The 15,999-nt window shown below is 43.3% G+C and overlaps 1 protein-coding gene across 1 annotated transcript; it reads right to left on the bottom strand.

Annotated features, from left to right (window-relative positions):
* Window positions 1-6,157: 6,157 nt before the first annotated feature.
* Window positions 6,158-15,570, bottom strand: NOB1 (NIN1 (RPN12) binding protein 1 homolog). Its single transcript, XM_033126998.1, has 9 exons — window positions 15,436-15,570; window positions 15,216-15,348; window positions 13,226-13,356; window positions 11,520-11,591; window positions 11,188-11,316; window positions 10,901-11,089; window positions 10,026-10,123; window positions 8,897-9,041; window positions 6,158-6,755 (listed from the first exon to the last, which is right to left on the bottom strand). The coding sequence occupies exons 1-9, from the start codon at window positions 15,496-15,498 to the stop codon at window positions 6,486-6,488; spliced, it is 1,230 nt and encodes a 409-aa protein (XP_032982889.1). The 5' UTR covers window positions 15,499-15,570; the 3' UTR covers window positions 6,158-6,485.
* Between the last annotated feature and the right edge of the window lie 429 nt (window positions 15,571-15,999).

Raw genomic sequence — 15,999 nt, forward strand, 5'->3', positions numbered from 1 at the left:
CAGGGAAACTACTATGATTATTATAAGCAGGATAATTCCCAGTGTCTGGAGTACACTTCGGAACCATGCTCCTCAAGACCCAAAGCCATCAGAATTAAATAAGTCAAACAACGACTCCATTGAAGGAGTCACTTTTAAAAGCTAACTGGCGTTTCATTCCCCCTGCCTTTCCCGTATCCCTGCCAGGACCCCTTTGGTCCTAGGGAACCATACATCTACTTCCTGTCTCTCTGCATTTACCCCTTCTGGGCATCTCTCATACATGGTATCATATATTATGTGGCCTTTTGTGGCTGTCTTCTTTCACTTAGCATCATGTTTCCCAGGTTCATCCATGTTGCAGCAAGTATAAGTACTTTGTTCCTTCTTATGACCAAATAATATTCCACTGTATGGATAAACCACATTTTATTTATCCACTCATCAGATTATGGCTATTTGGGTTGTTTCTACTTTGGGATATTATGAATAATGCTACTATGAAGATATGTGTACAAGTTTTTGTGTGGACCTATATTTTCATTCCTCTTGGGCATATACCTAGGAATAGAATTGCTAGTAACTATGTTTAACATTTGCGAAACTGCCAAACTGTTTTCCAAGGCAGCTGCACCGTTTTATATTCCTATCAGCAATGTATGAAGGTTACAATTTCTCCTCACCAACACTTGTTATTGTCTGTCTTATTTATTACGGCCATCCTAGTGTGTGCGAAGTGGTATCTTGTTGTGGTTTTGAATTGTATTTCCCTAATGACTAGTGATATTGAACAAGTTTTCATGTAATTGTTGGCCATTTATATATCTTCTTTGGAGAAGTGTTTATTCAAATCCTTTGCACATTTTTAAATCGGGTTGTCTTTTTATTATTGGGTTGTAAGAGTTCTTTATATAAGTTCCTTATCAGATAGATGATGTGCAAATATTTTCTCCCATTCTTTGGGTTGTCTTTTCACTTTCTCAATGGTGCCTTTGGAATCATCTAAGTTTTAAATTTTGATGACGTCTAACTTACCAAACATTTCTTTATTGCTGGTTCTTCTGGTGTCATATCTAAGAAATTATTGCCTAACCCAAAGTCATGAAGATTTACAGCTATTGTTTCTTCTGAGGATTTTATAGTTTTAGGTCTTATATTTAGGTCTACGATCTGCTTTGAAGTAATTTTTGTGTACCGTGTGAGGTAGGGAATGAAAGTATCATTTTACAGAGAAGGAAACTGTGACCTGTCCACAGCTTTATAGTTAGTCAATGATGTAGTCCAGATGGAGACCCTCGGACTCCAGAGCCAGCTCTCAGCCCCTATTTGCTATCAGAATTATGGAGCCTACCTCCAGGTCAGTTGCTAATGCTCTCCTCTCTGAGCCTTGGTTGCCTCATCTTTAAAACTATGGGTTTAGACTGCATTGTCTTATAGGTTCCTCCAGCTTTAATTTGCTGTCAGTTTAAGATTGTGCAATTCCCATGGTCTTCTCTGAGCAGGCCTCTGTCCCAGAAGTATGTATGTGCCAGGCTTTGTGTGTGGACTGAAAACAGCGTCCTCTTCCAAGTCCCCAGGGAGCAGGCCAGCACCATGGAGCTGTAGGAAGCTCTGTTGATATCCTTTATTATCTAGAAACAAAAAGTGCGGGTAGGAGAAGCCTCAGGAGTACCGTCCCCTCCTCCCAGTGAAAGAACACAAACAGCCTCATTAGTCACCTGTTACGGCACCACATCCACACGTGTGGCTGCTTTTTTTGTACGAGAAGTCCCCAAAGCCCCCTTGCTTTTCTCTGGGCTGTGGATGATGGACTAAGCATAACAGATCAGAGTCATACTTGGGCCTGTCTGGGGACCGGGCATCTGTTGTCCTCCTTGGTTCCCATAGCTACCTGCCAAGTATCCCTGGAGGGAACAGGTCCGTGGGTATTGGAGGAGAAATATTTCTTCTACTGTAAACCCCATCCTGTCCTGTCCTCCTGTCTCACTGCCACGATCACTGTGGCCCTGGACACAGGCCGTTATGTTGGATTTCCTGCGTCCCTGTGTGTTCTGATGGAATTCTGTCATGTTAGCTATTGGGTCAAGCAGGTCATCCTCTGTGGGGCTTAGACCGCTTTGGTTAAACTGAAATTGCTCTTGAAATGGCATGCATTTGTTACGAAGAGATTTTTATCTGATACAGCAGAACGAGGTTTGGTGCCAGATCACAGAATTTAAGGTACAAAAGGTCCCCATTTTATGCCCTTATAAAACAAAATTTACCTTTTTATGAGTTGTTCTCTTATGTGTGTCTCACATGGGCCCGAGGACTTGAATTTGCCTGTGTCCTTTGGTGGTGAGGCAAGCCGGTTTGGGCATATGGAAAACAAAACTCCCTACAGTTTGCTTTTTAACAATATTTACACCTTTCTAGTATGAGTTTTGCTTCTTTGCATGTAAGTGAAATAGATGGGTTGTCTGGAGGAATAGAGTTAAGTAAACGGGCTTGGGGACATGTGGATCATTGGTCTCGTGTGTGGCCATCACCTGGCTGACGTTACTATCATCAGGGAGTTTCTGATTTGTGGTGTTCCTGAGGTAGACTCGAGGCCACTGTGTCCTTCTCACCTTCTTGATGAAGTTCTCATCCGCTTCTCTTTACTTTGGGTGCTCTCATTCTTTCCAGCATTAGATCACACTGGTGTTCCCTGTCTGAGCCTTAGCTCATCCCTCATCAACGGAAAGGAGCCCTGCAGCCCAGTGATCAGGGAACTAGGAGACTGTTCCCTCCCCTGCTGCATAATAGAAGCTGTCAGCAGGTGAAAGAAAGCAATCACTTGGAAGTTCGTAAGCTTGTACAACTTCTAGTGCTGAAGACTAAAAAGCTGGACTCAACAATTTTCTATGCATGCATTTACAACCCCCTTTTTCATAATGCTCCTGCTCATGAGGGTGTTTCAAAGCCACATGTGTGCCTCTCTACGGTTGTGGTTTTCACTAGTGCTGTTCGCCAAGTATTTCTAGCACCCGCCCTCCAGACTCAGGGATTGCATTTCCGGGTCCCTGGTGATTGGGTGGGGCCACAGGACTAGTTCTGGCCATTGAGCTATGAACAGGATCCCTTTGAGGTTGGCTTTGTTGGGCAGCCTTCGGTCTAGAGATAATCGTTTCCCACCCGAGTCCTGCCGTATGCCTATGAATGACGAAGTTTTCCACTCTGTTCGGTGGGAACAGGAATCATTCCTGGCCTTATGTAAACTCCGAGGATTATTTCCTACACTTTTTTTTTTTTGGAGGGGGGGGTCGGGGCAGAGATTTCTACCCCCAGCCTCTGGAAGCTCTCCACATGATGTGCTGATCAGTGCTTAGCTGAGGACCCCCCTGCAGCTCTCCAGAGCGTGCTCTCCCTCTGCAATGCTCTCTCCTCTCCAATACCGTCCCGTCTAGCCATCTTGGCTTCTGGCTCTGTAGCTTTATAACTCAGGAAGACCTCCGGGCTCCCCCTCCTCTTTCTGGAAGTTCTCTCTAGTGCAATTGTGGTGTTCACCTCCTTTGTTTCTCCCTCTCAGGGATCACCATGCTGTATTGCCTGACCTCCAAAGGCTGAAAACTGTTGTTTCATGTATTTTATCTGGTTTTTAAGTTGTTTCAGGGGAGAGGGTAAATGTGAACCTTATTACTTCATCTAGGCCAGGGGTGCAACTGTATGACTTATGAAATCTTTTCTAAGTTTAAAAGACAATACTAAAGTTTTTCCACAACCAAGGTAGTATTTTGGCTCTGTCTTTAGTCACTGAAAATGGAGTTCTTAAATCAGTTGGTAGAAAAAGTAGGCTTCACAGCCAGTGAACACTTTGATGCAGCAGGCGGTTATGTTATACCTACTACCTTTTAAAAAGTTAGTATGAAATGCCAAATACATGCAGCAATGAATGTATATTGAACATCTACTATGTTCCAGGCACTGTTCTATGTGGTGAGGATAGAGCAGTGAACAAAATGAAGACCTGTGCCCAACGAGCTGATATTGTAACAGCGGGAGATGGACCATGTAGCCAATTCTTTTCCAAAAATTGCCACAGCAGCATTTTCAATCTCATCTGCTCTTCCGAAAGTCTTGACACTTCTTCCATCAAAATAAGGATTCGAATTCCCCTTTCCTTTAATATGGGCAAGATTTTGTAACTGCCTCAACCCACAGCATGCAGCAGAAATGATGCTGCATGACTCCCAACACTGGGTCATATGAAATTAGAGGACTCTGCCTAGGTCCCTCTCAGGCTGCTTGACCTTGGAACCCGGCAACCACGCTGTGAGCAGGCCCAAACTATAGGAAGAGGGTAATGCAGTGTTATGGCTGACAGGTGCAGCTAAGGTCTCTGCCTACAGCCATTTGTCAACCACCAGACACTTGGGTAAATGAGTCTTCAGATAAATGTAGCCCCCCGGATTTCAAGTCTTCCACCCAAGCTGTCCTTGACCCCCACAATCTGTATGCAAACTAAATGGCTGTTTTCCACCCCTAAGTTTTACGCAGCCATAACTGGAAAAGCCACATCTAGTTATGTCAAATGGTGATAGGAAGAAAATGAGAAGGGGAAGAGAGATGTGGTTTGGGCAGGGCTTGGCAAACTATAGTCCTTGTGCCACATCTGGCCCACTGTTTTAATCAAGTTTTATTGGAACACTTAGTAATTGTGTCGTCACAGGCCTTTCATTTATGTATTGTCTTGAGTTGCTTTTGTGCTGCAATGGCAGTTGAGTAGTTGCAAGAGACTTTTTTCTTTACAAAACATTTTTACCTGAAATGTTTCTTAATTTGAAGTAAACATAGAAAATGTTAAAAGACTTGACAAGGCTGGGTGCTGGGTACATGGGTGTTATATTATCCCTACTTTTCCGTGTGATAGAATGGACTATGAGGGGGACGAGAAATGGCAAGGGCATGACTCTTATCAGGCTCTGGCCACTACTCTCCTGTCCTCCATCCAGCATCCTGGCCTCTTGTTGTGTCACCCCATCACCCAGCACCCAAGTATGATGGTGGGTGGTGGGGTGACAGTGTTCAGCGCATTTCCTATGATCTCAGCTGGTCCATCTGTTGCATAAAAGCACAGATGGACTAAGTTGAAAACACAAGCTTTATGACTGGGCAAGTCATTTAACCTCTTATAGCCTAAGACTGGAGATAACAGCACTGGTAGTTCTTAAGTGTCCTATGGATTAAATGGGCTAATGTAGATTATGTACTTACCAGGGACCCTGTAATGATTACGTGCTTGAATTGGTAGCTTTTTATAATGAAGTACTAGGCAGCTGGCAAAAAGAATAAAGTGGAGCTCTATGAGTTGATATGGAGTGATTTCCAGTGGGGGAAAATATAGTATACTACCGTTAGTGGAAGAAAAATGGCAATGTCACACAGAGACACACACTTTTGCAAAAGAAAACATCAGGATAAATCAGAAACAAATCTATCCAGAGGTTAAGGGGAAATGGGAGGAGGAAGTGACAACTGGCTCTCCGTGTACCCTTTTTGTTTTGACCTTACAAAGAACTAAGTAGCCTTGGACTCAGCAGGTTCATTTCCAAGTAATCAAGGCTAACATCACTTGTGTGCTGAGGACCTAACAGCACTCACGAAGCATTGCTGCCAGTGATAACCTCAATCAAATTCTAACGAAACTGTCAAACCCAAGTGGAGGGACATTTAAAAAGCCTGGCTTGTATTATTTAAAAATGTCAATTTCACAAAAAGGCAAAGGCTGAGAAAGTTTAGAATTGGAGGAAATGCCACAAAGGGCAGTATTGGGACAATTTGGTAAAATTTGAATTGTATAATAGTAATGGATCAACATTCCTGAATTTGATCATTGTACTGTGGTTACGTAAAAGAACATCCTTTTCCTAGGAGATACTGTGTCCTTGTAGGCATAGAAAGATAGGAGCAAACGAGGAGAAATGTTCATGGTGAATGGCTCTGTGGGAGTTCGCTATACTGAACTTTTCTGAATGAGTGAAATGTTTCCAAGTTAAAAAAAAGAGAAAATGGTAGCTCACAGTTTTATTAAAACAAACCTACTATTTACTATTTTCGCAAAAAAAGATCAATTTAAATGCTTGATCTTGGTGCTTACCCTGTTAGCTTTCAAATTACCTAAGATGTAAAACTTTGGCTTATTTAATGAAAATGCACAGAAGCTTGCAACCACATTTATTAGAAAAATATTACTTGGAAGTTCTTTCAAGGTCAAAGATTTGCTCTCGGGCTCTGTTGTTTCTGTTTCCATCAAATTCCCCTCAACGTGGCAGGACGCGCGCTCTGGCGGCGCTCACAGGCTGCGGCATGACCGAGTCCCTCCGCAAACCCAACCCAACACTCCACAGGAGGCATGAGGAAGCAGGCAGGAGCCCGGCCTGTCCTTTCCCTCCACAGCTTTCTGGAGCTGGCACAGCTGGGGAAAGGACACGCCAGAACCCCTCGGCAGCCGCAGCAGCATCTGGTTTGCCTGTGGAACTTGCATTTCACCTTTTCTTCACAAATTTCTTTCTGGAAGCATTGGGATTTAACCGTCTCCTCCCGGCTCCCAAGGTGTTGTCTCGGACCTGCAGCATCGCTGAGCGGCTGGAGATGTCGTTCTCTGCAAAGGGAGATGCCCCAGCCACGTAGTCAGGGGCGAACACGTCAGTTTTCTGTCTGGCCTTGTGGGAGAGTCGCAGCTGAGGGAAGCGCTGGTCCTCGGTCAGATGGGGGTTGACGGCATATTTGCCCCCTTTGGGAGTGGGAAGTGAGTACTGCAAATAAGACCAAGAAAGGCCATTAGGAGGACGGGGATCCACATTCGTACATGTCAGATCCTGCTAACATCAAGCTCGTCTGACAGCTCTGGATGCAGGCAGACGGTACCAATGGAGTGGATCATTCATAGCCTACTACGCACTAAGCACATACCATGCATCTTCCCCCTTTGATCCTCACCTCAACTCCAGGTGAAAAATGCAACACAGCATTTTGACTACATACCCTCAGCTAAAGACAGAAAAAATTATATAGCAACATAGAACTCTAGTAACAGGTACCATTTTCACAATGGTATGTATATTAGCAATTCTGAAACAGTAACATATTCTAGGGTTGAGCAAATAACTATGGAAAATAGTATTAATAAGGGTGTTATAAATATGAGAGGGCTACAATGAACTCTGTTGAAATTAAGGTTATATATTCAATTTTTTAATACAGACATAAATATAAAACATTCATGTGTGTATTTATATACACTCACATGTATTTCCCATCTGTGTCCACTGTGGGCAGAGAATCACTAATGCCCTAGGACAATGAGCATACCCAGTGTCCATGTCTTTGCTTCTAAAAACCATTCTCCATACAGACCCAGAGCTGCTCAGAGAAACAGCTGATTCCAGGACAGGGGCACTATAAGAAGAGTCGGAATAGCTTGCTGTGCCACAAAGTAAGAGAAGTGTTCAAAGAATAACGGGAACACGTCAAAAGGACACAGAGGCTGGCTTGAAGGGCTTCCATGAACAGTCTGAGAATCTACCGTGGTTCCCCCAAAATAAGACTTAGCTGGACTATCAGCTCTAATGCGTCCTTTGGAGCAAAAATTAATAAAAGACGTGGTCTTATTTTACTATAAGACCCAGTCATATAATACACACTCACACACACCCCAGTTCCCCTTTATCTGCTGGGACACTGCAGATAGTAGCGATCCCTGTATACGCTATGTTTTTTTCTATACATACATTATCTGTGATTAAGTTTAATTTATAAATTAGGCACTGTAAGAGATGAACAATAACTAATAATAAAATAGAACAATTATAACAATAGACTGTAACAAGTTACGTGAATGTGGCCTTTCCCTTCCAAAATACCTTATTGTACTGTGCTCACCTGTCTTCTTGTGATAATGTGGGATGACACAATGCCTACATGATGAGATGGACTGAGCTGAAGGACGCGGGCAGTGAGGGAGCATTAGGTGGCTCTAAGGGTGACCTGAACACGGCACTGTGATATTTTGACAGTTAGTCTGATAACCGAGCTGGCTACTAAGTGACTCATGGGCGAGGAGTGTATACAGCCATGAGATTTTATCACGTTCCTCTGAATGGTGCACAATCTATGGGTTGTTTATTTCTGGAATTTTCCATGTAATATTTTCAGACTGCAGTGGACTGAGGGTAACTGAAACTGTAGTAAGCAAAACAGACAGGAGGGGCTGCTGTATATAAAATGCTAAAGCAAATGTGGTAGAAGAATGACAGGGAAATCTAAGGGAAGGGTAGATAAGAACTACTTGTACTATTTTTGCAACTTTTCCATAAAGCTAAAATTATTTCAAAATGGAGAGTTAAAAAAGATTCTTTTCATTCATGTGTGGCAGTGTTCACGGCTGGAGAATCAGTGACAGGCTGGCTGCATCTCATACTCACCTGTCGCTCTGCCCTTCTCTCCTGAGTCCCAAAAACAAATACAGGGCTGCTATGTCTCCAGCCCAGGCCTCTCTTCTGTGCTGTGCATTTACACAGCTCTTTCCCTCAAATGGGTGTGGGTACGGTTTGCGAGGCTTCTGGAAATCCTGCCCATCCTCAAATTCTTGCACAAATGTAACCTCCACCCTATTGTAGATGACTTCCCTCTTTGTGACTCCACTTGCATTTGGCCCTTATTATTTTCTGCCTAGAATTACTGGTTCCTTCTCAGTAGACTGCCAACTCCTCAAAAACCTCACGTTGAGGCTCTGTGGTGCCCTTTCCCCCCATCTACCTTGGTACCTAGATTACGGATTTTCCCAGTTATTATCTTGAAGTTTTTTTGTCCTCTGTTCGTTTTGATGGCGGTGCTAAGAGGTCTCGCTCTCCCAACCTTAGGCCCTGCTGTTAGGGGCGTGGGAGACGCCACTCACCCGGAGACCCCGAGCATTCAGCACCTTCGGGTTGCGGGAAAAGTGCATGTGCAGGGTTCCGTCGTCGCTGACAGTCACTGACACTTTCTTCAAGGTCTTGTTGCCACAATGTGAACAGAAGACTCGGCTCATGTCAGATGTTGTCCTGGAGATAAAAAAGGAGATGCTCTGTCCTGGAGCCTGAGGCAGCAAGCACTAGGTGAGTCACAGGACTGGGGGGGGGGGGGTAGGGAGAGGACCACGAGACATGGGAAAGGCTGAACTACACTGTACATGTCACAGACACCAAGGCCACCCGGTCTCATGAGGACAACATAAGCAAACTGCTGATGGCAAAGAGAAAACAACAAGTAGCAAGTATATAATTACGAAAATTGAGATTGTTGTTACATTAATAACAAACTCCTGCTGAAGTTTGTCAGGCGTTATTCTACAAGTTTCACATCAAAACAATCCTATGAGGTTGGTACTATCTCCATCTTACAGATAGGGAAGCTGAGGCAAGGTAAGGTAGCTGGCTCAAGATGACACAGCTAGTAAGTGGCAGATACTAACAACTCAGGGAGACTTGCTCCAGAATCAATTCTCTTAGCATCCATCCTTTCTCAAGGGGCACGTCATTACAGGTCTAAGTACCTTGCCTCCATATGTGAGCTTGGGCTTGAAGCCAGGAGGTGGTCCTGGAGGTGTCAAGAATTTACTAACAAAGTATGTAGGAAATACTGTAAAAGCTGCTACGGTCAAATGGGTGTGGGTACGGAGAGCAGACCCTCTCTATCAGCTCAAGCCCGGACGGTAGACACCCCACTTGTGTATTATTTCAAAGCAAATCCCAGGCATAATTCCATCCATAAACATTTTAGTACTTACCGTGAAATAATGAGGGCTCTTTGCTCCAGAACCCACACCCCAAATCCTGTGCCACTAAGAAAAAGACTAAGAAACGCTTTCCTCAGTTTGTCAGGTGGGCAGTCACTGGCCCCCGTCCCGGGGGTTTCAGTGCCCGTGGGATGAGGTATACTTATGAATGAGGTACACAAGGCAAGGCTGTCTTCCAGGTTACAGAAGGGACAGGAAGGGAGGAGAGTGCTCAGCAGGGGACACAGGGTCCAGACTGTCAGCCACGTACTTGAAACAGCCGTGGCAGCGCAAGATGTAGCTCCGGGCCTCGCGTATCAGCATGCCGTTCACCGCCAGCACGTGCAGCCCCATCTGAAGCAGGACATTCTGCAACGAACAAGTTCAAGGAGAACTGAACTCAGAGAGAAACTCCATTTCCTTTTAACATCTGTACAGTTAGTGCAAGGAGCTTCACAAACCCTCGTTGGGCTCGTAAAGGGCTTCTGCGAAGGAAAAGTAAGCTTAGATGCCTCTTGTCTCAAGTGCTGGGGTATGTGCTCATCCTTTTGCCAAGGCCCCTCATTATCCCTCTTAACAGAAACACTTATGTTGTCAGAGCAAATACCCTCATTTATGGGCTGGAAACCTTCTTCTTTTCTCCAATTACTTAACGAAGCACAGAACATTATACACACTGAAAGAAAAGCAGCAACATATCATGAACAGTAAACACTACAAATTTAATATACTATATATTAAGTTGGTGCAAAAGTAATTGCGGTTTTTGCAATTATTTTTAACCTTTTTTTTTTAATGTTCATTCCTTTTATTTTTTTATTTTTATTTTTTAAGGAGGGCGCAGCTCAGTGGCCCATGCAGGGATTGAACTGGCAATCTTGGTGTTATCAGCACCACGCTCTAACCAACTGAGGTAACCTGCCACCCCCTATCTTTAAACCTTTTAAACCACAATTACTTTTGCACCCACTTAATACATTTTGTCACTATATTATGGTTCTCTAGCCTCCAAGCAAACTAAAAATGACCAAGGAGCACAGGTAAAGTTTCTAGAACCATTCAACAATAGCTCTGTACATACCCCCAAATCTCCAAGGACAGGTATGACACAAAGCCCAGGGCTAGCCGATGGCCCATTCCACCCACCTGCATGGCAAAGTCTGTAGTCACACAGCCGACCCGCACGTCCTTTGGGATGGTGCACTGTTCCAGCTCCCGCTGGATCTGCTTGATGTTGCTGGGGGTGATCCACCCCTCCTCATCATCACTACCTTCAGCTTTCCTTTCTTCACATCCATCCTCTTCCTTTTCTTCCTCCTCCTCACCTTCGTCACTCTAAAACATAATAGACTTCACACACTCCCAGCCCACAGGAGCAGCTCGGAGAAGCTAATGTGTTGTCATCAGGAAGAGGTCATAAATCAGGGCCTTACCAGCAGCTCCTGCAGGTCACGATCGATATTGGGCAAAGGGTTTCTCCAGAACATAAAAGAACTAAATTCTAGGTCCTCAGGCTCACCGGCTGGGGGTCCATGTTCTACTGCTTCTTGTGGGGGTTTTGGCTGAGGTTAAAGGAATAATTTTAAAGCGTGAGAATTGAGAGGGTTATAGACGAAATAATACAATGATATACAAGTCAGATCAGATAGGGCTAGACAAACTATGGTAATAGTCTGTAAATTTGGTTCACTGTAAACAGTCAATTTGTGGAGATGTGACTTGTAGCAGAAAGGGCATGAAGACCATGACTTGCCTAAGGAATTACCTTTGAAGGCAGATGGAAACCAGAAATGTGTAGAGGAGTTTCTGGGTGTTGAATCGATGAGCTCACTTTAACCTTTAAAATAAAAAAAGTGACAACTCTAAGAAAAGAAATATAGTTTGAAAAGTCAACAAGGAAGAGTAATTTAAAAAACAAGAAACAAAATATTTCCCCCCCAGTTATTGAAGTAAAAGATATTCAATGTTTTCAAAAAAATGGAAAATATATTTTCAAAAAGATGGAAAATATATACGAGTACAGTGTGCTTAACAACAGGGATACGTTCTGAGAAATGTGTCGTTAGGCGATTTCACTGTGGCGTGAACATCACAAGCTGCACTTTCACAAACCTAGGTGGTCTAGCCTACTACACACCGTGGCTCTGCGGTATTCACCGTTGGACATGTTGTTGACCCAAATGTCGTTATCTGGCGCATGACTGTATGTAAAGAATTATTCAGTGATTCCACTACCAAATAACCACTTTGGGACATTTCTTTTTTGTCCTTATACATAAAACTGTAATGAACACCATTATTGATAAAACTTGGAAGTATCTTTGGTTACAACCTCAGGATCAATGCCTAAGAGTGGAATTGCTGGGTGAAAAGACTTCTGATACAGAAATTTGAAAGCTTCTAATACAAAGTCTCTAACTCCTGCCCAAAAGGCTGCAGGAAAAGACAATTTCTAAGAACCAGGAATTGATGGATACCAAACAGAAACCCAGCTACCAGCTACAGAGTCAGTTTACATACAACCACTCCATTCACCCCTGACCCCCCAATACATCCCAGTGACATGTAGAAGTCTGTATTCTAGGCATCACTTTTAGACTTTTTGGATTGGAGGACTCTAAACCCAGTGAAAACAAGTTGAGGGTATTTCCAACAAGTACAGGAACGTGACATGGTTTAATGACTTCAAGCAGAGAAGGACCACGCAATTCTTTGTCAACACTATTTGAAATTAATTATTATAAGGTTAATTATTTGGCTTCCAAAATCCTCTGGCCTGGAAACAGCCAAAGGGTCACAGGCACAAATCCATTAGTCTCTTCAACCTAGCCAAGGTGGACAAGTCCTTAAAAGCACAACAGGAACCCAAAATTCTGAAGGGAGCATGGGTTAAAAAAAGGCAAGTACTTAGTGTTCCTTCTTTCTTGCTTCTGGAAAGAATTCTATTTAAAAAAAAAAAAAATATATATATATATGTATATATATATATATACACACACGAATGTATTTGTTTTCTACTGTTTCTGCATTTTCTAATTTAACCAACCTTCACATCCTAAGAACCTACAGATCAAAAGACTGATACACATTTGCTAATTGCAATGTACGACCTTTATTTGGATTCTAATCCAAACAAACAATTTTTAAAAATTTATAAAGTAATTGGGAAACATGAACATTGATTATTTGACATTAGAGAATTACGTTAATATTGTGTAAGTATAATAATGGTTTGTGGTTGTTTTTTTTTTTTTTAAAGAGATACACCAAGAAATATCGGTGAAATACGATGTCTAAGTTCGGGGCTGTGGGTCCGTTTTCGATGAAAACTGACAGATCATGAATTGATAAATGTGGAGGCAGAATGAAGGGGACATTAAGTCCATTATACCACTCCCTCTACTTTTGTATATCTGAGTGCCCATAAAAAAAAGTGAAAAGAAAACAAACCCAACAATCCTCCTGATTTACCTTTTCTGGTTCTTGTTTTAGGTGAGACACTCCAACAAACTCTGCTTCCAACTGGTAGGTAAGTGCCAGTACTTGGATATCCGTGGCAGAGAGGCTGGGATAGTCTCCAGTTTTCTTTGAAAACTCAGTTACTGTAAACAAAAGATGCTCAACTTCAGTTAGCGGCAAAGAGCCATATGACCTTAGATAACCATAATGAAAGTATGAAAACAACTTAGGATCAATATCCCAAGAAAAACCTAACACATGTTTCCTGATCTTTTTCTAATCATAGTTGAGATATTTGTATTCTCTATCACCAAGATTCATGCCAGTTAGGTTTACTGTGACATCCTTACCGAGTGCAGGTGAAGGAACAGAACAGTTAATAGAAAGTCACTCAAAGTCAGCATAGTATTTGCAAATAGTAAGTTACTTATCAAAGCTTTGGTATTATGCCAGAATAGAAGGTTTCATCCCTCCCAGTTCTAAAAGTCTTTGATCCTAACAATCCAGATTAATAGAATGGACAACCAGATTCCAAAATGGGAAGGAAAGTTAATCCAACCAGTAACTGTTGTAGTCTGTGATGAAACAAATTATTGGTTGCTTTGTAACAAATATTGGACAGCTTTTGATATTAAAAAAACAAAAACAAAAAAACAACCCCCCATATTTAACACCTAGTAAATGCCAGCTGTTACTATTATTATTGTCCTGAGACACCAACAATAAACTAGTACAATAAAACTTTCTAATACATTAACAGAAAGATGTCTCGTGCTATAATGCCACATGGAACAGCAACTATACTGCTCACATTTCCTAAACAGCACTTGTTAATTAACAGCAGCGATTTTACTGGGTATCAGGCACTGTGTTGTAAGCTTTTCCTTTCATCCTTCAGCACTCCTATGATTAGTTCTAGCATTTCCTCAGATTAAGTAACTTGTCAAAGATCACACAGCTAGTAAGTTGGTGGAGAAAGCTACAGAAGTCACAAACAAATAATGTAGCTAACAACATGTCCACTAACAGCCTCTAAACCCTAAAAACATTTCCAGTCACCTAGGACCTTTCCTGGGCATCATCGCCTTGATCCCTAACAAGAGAACAATGCTGACTCGTAAACAAAGTGGTAATTGTTTAGTTTTCTTTCAGGACTAATGTAAAGCCTGTGGACCAAAAAAAAAGGGTTCTATGGAAAGTAACCTCACAGGGTGATCTGATCATAAATTCCTAACTGGGCAGGTCATGGTGGGTAGTCACACCCCAGGCATATAACTTCTTTAGAAAAAGGCTTACCTTAAGCAAGCTCTGTCCATTGTTTCTATGCATCTAGGTTAACACACCTTTGAAAGAAGCCCTAACCATCCTCAAGAAAGCACATGATCTTGTTACTATCCTATAATCCAATCCCCACCTTGCCCTTTCCCACCTCCATGTAATCTTCCTTACATTCATTCCCCTTAATTTCAAATGCATAAAAGAAGCTGCCAAAACTGTTTTTCTCCAGAGCATTTAAGATCTTGCTCCCCAGCACATGTCAGTTCAGCTCAAATAAACTCTTATAAACCAAAAAGCCATCCCGTTTTCTGACTTGAGATTGGCCTCCCTATCCAAAACAATTATCACTTTGATCTACGAAAAAAAAATGGGTGAGAGTGACAGATCTGGGTTCTATTTTTAATCCAAACAAATTTACTGAATGCTTGCAAAGTGCTAGACAGTGTACTGAGTGTCAAAACCCTCATTTAATGATCCTAGCAACCTCCCATTTTACAGATGAGGTAACTGTGGCCCAGAATCTGAGTGATATACCCAAAGGTGTATATATGGCAAGGCCCCACTGTCTCCTGACCCAGGAAGCTTCTCTCCCACCACGATCTCCTAGAACTTGCAGTTTCTAAATCAACTAATAAAGTAGCCAGACCCCAACTCCTACCCGAGCCGGTCTCATTTGCACCCTGGGACCCAGCTTCGCCATCAGCACCGGGGCAGAGGCACTCACCCAGTCGCACGTATTCCGGGAAGGGCTCCTTGAAACGCAGCTCGTAGGGCAGAACGGCGAGTCGCCTGCGCGTGGCCTTGTCCCGAATCTCGCTGACCACATCCCGGATGGTGTAGATGTTCTTCCCAATGTCCTGCAGAGAGACCGGCCCGTCTCACAGCCGCCTGACCTCCCGCGCTCCAGCCCACACCCTGCTCCTCTCCACCGGAGCTCCCAGTACCTGCAGAGCCGCGTCCCGCAGGAAAGCCCCCGCATCAGCCACAACATGCTCCACGGCAGCCATGTTGGCCGAACCAGCTCCAAACACGCATGTGCACGGAGGTGGCGCTCACCACTACTTCCCATTCAGGGCGTCCGGGAGCCGGGAAGAGCAGCTGCGATTTAGCTGCGCCGCCTGGCGGCCGCACCCGCATCCCCCGACTCAGGACTACCCGCGCGCATGCGCGACGACGCCGGCAGCACAACCACGGGATGCGGGCACGGTTAAACCTTGGGGTACATCTAAGGAAATACGCTGCAGCACTCACTCCTTAGCTCCTTTTCCACTTTTAAGGGTGAAAGTTGTATATATTCTCATTGTTAAATCAGTCAATACACATAACCCAATTTAATGATCAAGGGATAGCTACAAGACAACTAGGCCCAGCTTAAGTGGTTGTGACTGAGATTAACACCCAGACAAACCAACTCGGAGCCTCTTTTTTACCCATTATGCTATACTGACTGCTGCTTACGTACCCCCACTTCCTTTTGAGTAACTTGAGGCCAAGTTACCTTAATATCC

This window comes from Rhinolophus ferrumequinum, chromosome 15 (assembly GCF_004115265.2).
Source record: "Rhinolophus ferrumequinum isolate MPI-CBG mRhiFer1 chromosome 15, mRhiFer1_v1.p, whole genome shotgun sequence".
In the NCBI taxonomy this organism is placed as follows: domain Eukaryota; kingdom Metazoa; phylum Chordata; class Mammalia; order Chiroptera; family Rhinolophidae; genus Rhinolophus; species Rhinolophus ferrumequinum.

Excerpts from the sequence above, each read along its gene's own strand:
- NOB1 (XM_033126998.1), bottom strand. The coding sequence starts at position 15,498 with ATGGCTGCCGTGGAGCATGTTGTGGCTGATGCGGGGGCTTTCCTGCGG. Across the intron at positions 15,349-15,435 it reads TGCGGGACGCGGCTCTGCAG|GACATTGGGAAGAACATCTA; the intron begins GTACTGGGAGCT and ends GTCTCTCTGCAG. Across the intron at positions 10,124-10,900 it reads CTACAGACTTTGCCATGCAG|AATGTCCTGCTTCAGATGGG; the intron begins GTGGGTGGAATG and ends TGTTCGTTGCAG.